A 9,574-nucleotide genomic window follows, 5' to 3' on the forward strand; every position below is an offset into this window, starting at 1 on the left:
CCTGGTGATTACCTGGTCTGTGGAACTCCCTAGTAACTCCAGCAAAAACGCATGCAGTTCTCCCTTTACATTTCCTGCTGTTTGAATAATATTTTTACAATTCGTTAACAGGAGGTTGAAGAGTCGAGGATCTCTGATGTCTAGGACATGTTCTCTTATCGTGCCATGGTGTTGAACCAGCAATATCTGACATAAATGACTGATATAAAGATGATAGAGAACCGGACACGATGATAGATAACTGGACAAGATGATAGATAACTAGACAAGATGATAGATAACTGGACAAGATGATAGATAACTGGACAAGATGATAGATAACTGGACAAGAGACATGGAAGCTCTCTCTCTCTCTCTCTCTCTCTCTCTCTCTCTCCTCTCTCTCTCTCTCTCTCTCTCTCTCTATCTCTCTCTCTCTCTCTCTCTATCTCTGTCTGTCTGTCTGTCTCTCTCTCTCTCTCTCTCTCTCTCTCTCTCTCTCTCTCTCTCTCTCTCTCTCTCTCTCTCTCTCTGTCTCTCTCTCTGTCTCTCTCTCTATCTATCTCTCTCTCTCTCTCTCTGTCTCTCTCTCTGTCTCTCTCTCTCTCTCTCTCTCTCTCTCTCTCTCTCTCTCTCTCTCTCTCTCTCTCTCTCTCTCTCTCTATCTCTATCTCTCTCTCTCTCTCTCTCTCTGTCTCTCTCTCTGTCTCTCTCTCTCTCTCTCTCTCTCTCTCTCTCTCTCTCTCTCTCTCTCTCTCTCTCTCTCTCTCTGTCTCTCTCTCTGTCTCTCTCTCTCTCTCTCTCTCTCTCTCTCTCTCTCTCTCTCTCTCCTCTCTCTCTCTCTCTCTCTCTCTCTCTCTCTCTCTGTCTCTCTCTCTATCTATCTCTCTCTCTCTCTCTCTGTCTCTCTCTCTCTCTCTCTCTCTCTCTCTCTCTCTCTCTCTCTCTCTCTCTGTCTCTCTCTCTCTCTCTCTCTCTCTCTCTCTCTCTCTCTCCTCTCTCTCTCTCTCTCTCTCTCTCTCTCTCTCTCTCTGTCTCTCTCTCTATCTATCTCTCTCTCTCTCTCTCTGTCTCTCTCTCTCTCTCTCTCTCTCTCTCTCTCTCTCTCTCTCTCTCTCTCTCTCTCTCTCTCTCTCTCTCTCTCTCTCTATCTATCTATCTCTCTGTCTCTCTCTGTCTCTCTCTCTGTCTCTCTCTCTATCTATCTCTCTCTCTCTCTCTCTGTCTCTCTCTCTGTCTCTCTCTCTCTCTCTCTCTCTCTCTCTCTCTCTCTCTCTCTCTCTCTCTCTCTCTCTCTCTCTCTCTCTCTCTCTCTCTCTCTCTCTATCTCTCTCTCTCTCTCTCTCTCCCTTCTGCCTCCTCACCACATCCTTAGCCCCCCCCCCTTTCTCAGACTAACCATTTTTTTGAGAAGTTGTACTTCCCATAACAGCTGAATACTATAACCTGTTGAGGGTCCATATTAATAAAGGTCCTCAATCTTCCTCTCGATATCTCACACTAGAAACAAGCAACTCTTTCCGTCAGACTTGGTGGCCTTGGTGTCCACACAGCTTCCCAGATTGCCTTACCAACCGTCGTATCCTCCTCCACGGCATCTATTGCCTTGCTCAAGAAAATCCTGGAGCATACCTGGGAAGGGTTTTGGGAGTTCTTCTCCCCCAGAGCCCGCCCTGGGGCACAGGCTCAACTTATTCTACATGATAACCTTGGAGGGTTTAGCAGGGGTTCGTGACCCGACCTTCAAATATAGCATTGTTAAGCGGGACTTCCTTGTAATGCTAGTATCCAAGCTAGGCTCATTCAAAAGCCAATAAGCAATCCAGGTGGGACAGAACCATCATGGAGAAAGGTTGAAGAGTCGAGGATCTCTGATGTCTAGGACATGTTCTCTTATCGTGGCCATGGTGTTGAACCAGAAATATCTGACATAAATGACTGATATAAAGATGTTAGATTACCGGACAAGATGATAGATAACTGGACAAGATGATAGATAACTGGACAAAATGATAGATAACTAGACAAGATGATAGATAACTAGACAAGATGATAGATAACTAGACAAGATGATAGATAACTAGTCAAGATGATAGATAACTAGACAAGATGATAGATAACTAGACAAGATGATAGATAACTAGTCAAGATGATAGATAACTAGACAAGATGATAGGAGCCTTAGCTGCGACATTGTCTGAGGCTCCAAACATTGTGATTACATATCCCGGTCGGCCGAGCGGACAGCACGCTGGACTTGTGATCCTGTGGTCCTGGGTTCGATCCCGGGCGCCGGCGAGAAACAATTGGCAGAGTTTCTTTCACCTTATGCCCCTGTTATCTAGTAGTACAATAGGTACCTGGGTGTTAGTCAGCTGTCACGGGCTGCTTCCTGGGGGTGGAGGCCTGGTCGAGGACCGGGCCGCGGGGACACTAAAAAGCCCCGAAATCATCTCAAGATAACCTCAAGATGCCATGGGTTACGTTTAGGTTATTCCCATGTCTGCAACATTATTCCCATGTCTGCAACATTATTCCCATGTCTGCAACATTATTCCCATGTCTGCAACATTATTCCCATGTATGCAACATTATTCCCATGTCTGCAACATGCATACGCCTCAAGCCCTGTATTGCAGGGGCCTGAGTCACGAAGCAGTTACGCAAGCACTTACGAACCTGTACATCTTTTCTCGATCTTTGGCGGCTTTGTTTACAATTATTAAACAGTTGATGAGCTCCGAAGCACCAGGAGGCTGTTTATAACCAAAACAACAGTTGATTGGCAAGTTTTCATGCTTGTAAACTGTTTCATAAATGTAACCAAAGCCGTCAAAGATTGAGGAAAGATGTACACGTTCGTATGTACTTGCGTAACTGCTTCGTGAATCTGGCCCCAGGTTACTAATATGCACAGCACAAACATACTGAAGTGAAAGATATGGTACGAAATGTACAAAGAGAGCTAGTGAAGAGCAAAGGTGCCATAGAGTGGAGAACAAAGGTGCCATAGTCACAATCAGAGAACTGTGCATGAACATCAGAGGTCCACCGGCTGTTCAATAGCAACCAAATAAACAAGAGAAATATTGCCAAGTCCAGGCGTCGTGGATGGTACCTACCTCACATTCCTAAACCGACTTCAGGTTAATTACTAGAACCGGTATCATTACCACCGGTACCATCGCGGGTACCACCACCACCACCGGTACCACCACCACCACCTGTATCACCACCACCACCGGTACCACCACCACCGGTACCACCACCACCACCTGTACCACCACCACCACCGGTACCACCACCACCACCGGTACCACCACCACCACCGGTACCACCACCACCACCTGTACCACCACCACCGGTACCACCACCACCACCGGTACCACCACCACCACCGGTACCACCACCACCACCTGTACCACCACCACCACCGATACCACCACCACCACCGGTACCACCACCACCACCTGTACCACCACCACCACCTGTACCACCACCACCTGTACCACCACCACGGGTACCAACCCCCCCCCCCACACACCTGACTTTGAAAACGTCGTGAATAACGCACTAATGACCTCACAACCTTCCTTAAGTGAAGAGCCGCCGACCCTCAGTCATCCCACTAAATACGTCGCATTTTTTACGCAATCGACCAATTAGCAAAAGTACAAAGCACCGCAAAATTGACGTATTCTTCGCCTCGTCCTCGTGACGTCAGGTGGGGGTTGCTTGGGCTCGAACTATAGGCAAAACCGTTGCCTTTTTTACGCTTCTGGTTAGGTAAAACGATTACATTTCTTACGTAGCGGCGGTACACAAGATGAACACAGATATGTGATAACTTCAACACGTCTATCAGAGTCTATCATAGTCTATCAGAGCGATATGGTGAGCAATGATTACGCCCAGATCCTATAAGTTGCTTTTACGTTCTATGATGTGACTGCATTCTATACGTGGTTCCCGTTTTCTATATCTTGGGTGCTTTAATTTATATTAAAACGTCGTATTTTTAACGGAAATGATCGATTCTGTCAAAAATATACGACGCGTTAGGTAAGAGGATTGTTTAGGCTTACGCAGGTGTGATATATAACAGGTTTGTAGTCTTTTACTACATATATATATATATATATATATATATATATATATATATATATATATATATATATATATATATATGGCCATTTGTTTATATATGTGACTAGCACCTATATCCAGGGTGATTGAGAAATGGTAACACAGTGTCTATAACTGGTCATTACTCATCCACGAAGATCACAAATCCATCCTTACTCCCCATTCCCTAGGAGACCAGCCCCCCCCCATCACAGGAGACCAGCCCCCCCCATCACAGGAGACCAGCCCCCCCCATCACAGGAGACCAGCCCCCCCCCCATCACAGGAGACCAGCCCCCCCCCATCACAGGAGACCAGCCCCCCCCCCCCCATCACAGGAGACCAGCCCCCCCCATCACAGGAGACCAGCCCCCCCCCATAACAGGAGACCAGCCCCCCCCATCACAGGAGACCAGCCCCCCCATCACAGGAGACCAGCCCCCCCCATCACAGGAGACCAGCCCCCCCCCATCACAGGAGACCAGCCCCCCCATCACAGGAGACCAGCCCCCCCCATCACAGGAGACCAGCCCCCCCATCACAGGAGACCAGCCCCCCCCCCATCACAGGAGACCAGCCCCCCCATCACAGGAGACCAGCCCCCCCCCATCACAGGAGACCAGCCCCCCCATCACAGGAGACCAGCCCCCCCCCATCACAGGAGACCAGCCCCCCCCATCACAGGAGACCAGCCCCCCCCCCCCATCACAGGAGACCAGCCCCCCCCATCACAGGAGACCAGCCCCCCCCATCACAGGAGACCAGCCCCCCCCCATCACAGGAGACCAGCCCCCCCATCACAGGAGACCAGCCCCCCCCATCACAGGAGACCAGCCCCCCCCATCACAGGAGACCAGCCCCCCATCACAGGAGACCAGCCCCCCTCCCATCACAGGAGACCAGCCCCCCCCCATCACAGGAGACCAGCCCCCCCCATCACAGGAGACCAGCCCCCCCCATCACAGGAGACCAGCCCCCCCCATCACAGGAGACCAGCCCCCCCCATCACAGGAGACCAACGACACCCCCCATCACAGGAGACCAGCCCCCCCCATCACAGGAGACCAGCCCCCCCCCCATCACAGGAGACCAGCCCCCCCCATCACAGGAGACCAGCCCCCCCCCATCACAGGAGACCAGCCCCCCCCATCACAGGAGACCAGCCCCCCCCCCATCACAGGAGACCAGCCCCCCCCATCACAGGAGACCAGCCCCCCCCCCATCACAGGAGACCAGCCCCCCCATCACAGGAGACCAGCCCCCCCCCATCACAGGAGACCAGCCCCCCCATCACAGGAGACCAGCCCCCCCCCCATCACAGGAGACCAGCCCCCCCCATCACAGGAGACCAGCCCCCCCCATCACAGGAGACCAGCCCCCCCCCCCATCACAGGAGACCAGCCCCCCCCATCACAGGAGACCAGCCCCCCCCCCATCACAGGAGACCAGCCCCCCCATCACAGGAGACCAGCCCCCCCCATCACAGGAGACCAGCCCCCCCCATCACAGGAGACCAGCCCCCCATCACAGGAGACCAGCCCCCCCCCCATCACAGGAGACCAGCCCCCCCCCATCACAGGAGACCAGCCCCCCCATCACAGGAGACCAGCCCCCCCCATCACAGGAGACCAGCCCCCCCCCCATCACAGGAGACCAGCCCCCCCCCCATCACAGGAGACCAACGACACCCCCCATCACAGGAGACCAGCCCCCCCCATCACAGGAGACCAGCCCCCCCCCCATCACAGGAGACCAGCCCCCCCATCACAGGAGACCAGCCCCCCCCCCCATCACAGGAGACCAGCCCCCCCCCCATCACAGGAGACCAGCCCCCCCCCCATCACAGGAGACCAGCCCCCCCCCATCACAGGAGACCAGCCCCCCCCCCATCACAGGAGACCAGCCCCCCCCCATCACAGGAGACCAGCCCCCCCCATCACAGGAGACCAGCCCCCCCCATCACAGGAGACCAGCCCCCCCCATCACAGGAGACCAGCCCCCTCATCACAGGAGACCAGCCCCCCCCATCACAGGAGACCAGCCCCCCCCCCCATCACAGGAGACCAGCCCCCCCATCACAGGAGACCAGCCCCCCCATCACAGGAGACCAGCCCCCCCATCACAGGAGACCAGCCCCCCCCCATCACAGGAGACCAGCCCCCCCCCCATCACAGGAGACCAGCCCCCGCATCACAGGAGACCAGCCCCCCCCCCCATCACAGGAGACCAGCCCCCCCCCATCACAGGAGACCAGCCCCCCCCATCACAGGAGACCAGCCCCCCCCCCATCACAGGAGACCAGCCCCCCCCCATCACAGGAGACCAACGACACCCCCTCCCCTCCCCACCATTACAGTCACACTATACAAGATCACCCATTATCCCTTCAGATTACTGGCCCTATCACCTACATCAGCACCACCAACCCATCTGCAGCGGCGGCAATGACAACATCACCCCCATTACTCAATAATTATACACGATTTTATTCATACAAAAATACAATTAATTTATTCTGGAGCGGTTATAACTAATAAACCCTAGGCACGCCTCCTGTGGTTCTTACTGAACCCACAACATGGAACCAGTTTTAGCTAAGACTAAGCCTAAGACGAGGGAAGCTCCTGGAGACGCTTATCTTCCCTTCTAATGCCTAAACTCACAAATTCCTTCAGATAAATTCAGCAAAAATATTTTTACCTGCGAAATTATTGAATTTAATTAGTGATATATCGATTAATTTAACTACCAAAGTCTGCACTATTTGTAATATATATAAATTATAATGTTATGAATCTCGGCCAACTGACTGTGGTGATGATAGACGTGTTTCTCAAAACCAAAGGTTTTTGGTGATATTTGGAACAATTCAAATTATGAAAATATACTGGCGGTTATGAATGTACTCACAGAGGTTGGTGTTAGTTTCTGAGAGGGTGGGAGGCTCGTATCTGTGGGTGGGAGGGTGGTCAGGAGAGAATAGTCACTCAGGATATACCAGAGTAGACTCAGAGTGGCACATCTCCGCGCAGGAAGACGTGAAATCTGTTTGCAAGTGCATCAGAGTGCAGAAAGCCAGTGCGAAGAGTCCTATATTCCTTCTGATTGGATTTAAGTGCAGCATGCTTGGCATCCACGGGGAAGCTGACGTTGGTAGCAGAGTTACACTGCCACGATGACTGCTGAAGGTCTAGTGGATTATTAAACAGGTCGAATTAAAGCATTCACACCATAGAAGAGCCAGACTGTCCACTAATTTGTTGACGGTGTAGACGATGAAGATGGGACAGCAGCCAGCCAGGAGGAGTCAGCTCGGGACCCAAGAGCTCAGTTCCAACCGTCGAGAGATGTATATGTATGTATTCAAGCCACCTCCCTACCCATCATGTGTCGCCATATGCTATTGGATCCGGCATCTGTGCTGTGTTGCCATTGGTCAGCTCAGAGACCTGGCAGTGCTCCAAAATACCTGGGTGGTACCTGTAGAAGGTTCTGAGAGTTCTTCCTGATCCCGGGCTGGGGCCAGGTTCGCCGTGTGATAACTTGGTCCAACAGGCTGTTGGTTGGAGCTGACTATAAGCCCACATATCCACTACAGCCTGCTTGGTCTGACACTTCTTGCAAGAATGTATCTAATCTATTCTGCACATAGCTGACATGTGTTGTTCTATCAGACAAGAGATAGAACATGCCATTAAGTTCCTTGGACATCAAGTTAATCCACTGCGTTTAATTCAATATATCAGAATTCGCCTTTGAATTGTGACAGTGGCTATAATCCAGTTATGTTACTTGAGTAACACAGAACTGTAGAGCCCTCACAAGGAACTGTAGAGCCCTCACAAGGAACTGTAGAGCCCTCACAAGGAACTGTAGAGCCCTCACAAGGAACTGTAGAGCCCTCACAAGGAACTGTAGAGCCCTCACAAGGAACTGTAGAGCCCTCACAAGGAACTGTAGAGCCCTCACAAGGAACTGTAGAGCCCTCACAAGGAACTGTAGAGCCCTCACAAGGAACTGTAGAGCCCTCACAAGGAACTGTAGAGCCCTCACAAGGAACTGTAGAGCCCTCACAAGGAACTGTAGAGCCCTCACAAGGAACTGTAGAGCCCTCACAAGGAACTGTAGAGCCCTCACAAGGAACTGTAGAGCCCTCACAAGGAACTGTAGAGCCCTCACAAGGAACTGTAGAGCCCTCACAAGGAACTGTAGAGCCCTCACAAGGAACTGTAGAGCCCTCACAAGGAACTGTAGAGCCCTCACAAGGAACTGTAGAGCCCTCACAAGGAACTGTAGAGCCCTCACAAGGAACTGTAGAGCCCTCACAAGGAACTGTAGAGCCCTCACAAGGAACTGTAGAGCCCTCACAAGGAACTGTAGAGCCCTCACAAGGAACTGTAGAGCCCTCACAAGGAACTGTAGAGCCCTCACAAGGAACTGTAGAGCCCTCACAAGGCACTGTAGAGCCCTCACAAGGCACTGTAGAGCCCTCACAAGGAACTGTAGAGCCCTCACAAGGCACTGTAGAGCCCTCACAAGGCACTGTAGAGCCCTCACAAGGAACTGTAGAGCCCTCACAAGGAACTGTAGAGCCCTCACAAGGAACTGTAGAGCCCTCACAAGGCACTGTAGAGCCCTCACAAGGCACTGTAGAGCCCTCACAAGGAACTGTAGAGCCCTCACAAGGCACTGTAGAGCCCTCACAAGGCACTGTAGAGCCCTCACAAGGAACTGTAGAGCCCTCACAAGGAACTGTAGAGCCCTCACAAGGAACTGTAGAGCCCTCACAAGGAACTGTAGAGCCCTCACAAGGCACTGTAGAGCCCTCACAAGGAACGTGCTTTAAAAAAATAAAATGTGGTCGGGTTGGGTGTAAAAACCCTGGTTGGGCACGGGTCTGAGGCCTCTAGAACCTTCCAGAGAACACAGTAGCGTTCTGGCGTGGTCAGCATTTGTACCATCGTGGCCGAGTCGGTTAAGACAGGCATCTGGGAATGACCAGATCGCAGTTCAAGTCATTATATTGCATCAAAATGATTTTCATCTATATATCATGCCAGTGACATTGCATTGCAAAGGTGCGTTACTTTCCAACAACCATCAGCCGCCGGTGTGTTCTGATGCCGGCGTCCTTAGCCGCCACCGCTGTACCATATTGCGTCTACATCCACGCACACGCACATGCACACCTCATACATATCATGCACTGTCCTGGGCTGTGCCAGCATAAATCCTGTGCATCATTCTCAGCCTTACTCTCTCTCACAAGTCAAGCCTGGCCTCGGGCCGGGCTTGGAGGAAGTAGAAGAACTCCCAGAACCCCATCAAGCAGGTATCAAACAGGTACGGTAAGTACAAACCTTACTGTTTAATGAACAAATCCACAAGGGCCGTGACGAGGATTCGAACCTACGTCCGAGAGCATCCCAGACGCTGCCTTAATCGACTGAGCTATGACATGATACCTGCT

The 9,574-nt window shown here is 51.9% G+C and overlaps 1 protein-coding gene across 1 annotated transcript in view; it reads left to right on the forward strand.

Moving 5' to 3' along the window:
* Positions 1-9,005, forward strand: part of LOC138368821 (SUMO-interacting motif-containing protein 1-like) — an 18,364-nt gene extending 9,359 nt beyond the window's left edge. The window contains exon 2 of the mRNA XM_069331523.1: positions 7,910-9,005. Coding sequence (XP_069187624.1) covers positions 7,910-9,005 — 1,096 coding nt within the window. The remainder of the gene's footprint in view (positions 1-7,909) is intronic.
* The last annotated feature ends 569 nt before the right edge of the window (positions 9,006-9,574 follow it).

This window comes from Procambarus clarkii, chromosome 26, assembly GCF_040958095.1.
Source record: "Procambarus clarkii isolate CNS0578487 chromosome 26, FALCON_Pclarkii_2.0, whole genome shotgun sequence".
Lineage (NCBI taxonomy): Eukaryota > Metazoa > Arthropoda > Malacostraca > Decapoda > Cambaridae > Procambarus > Procambarus clarkii.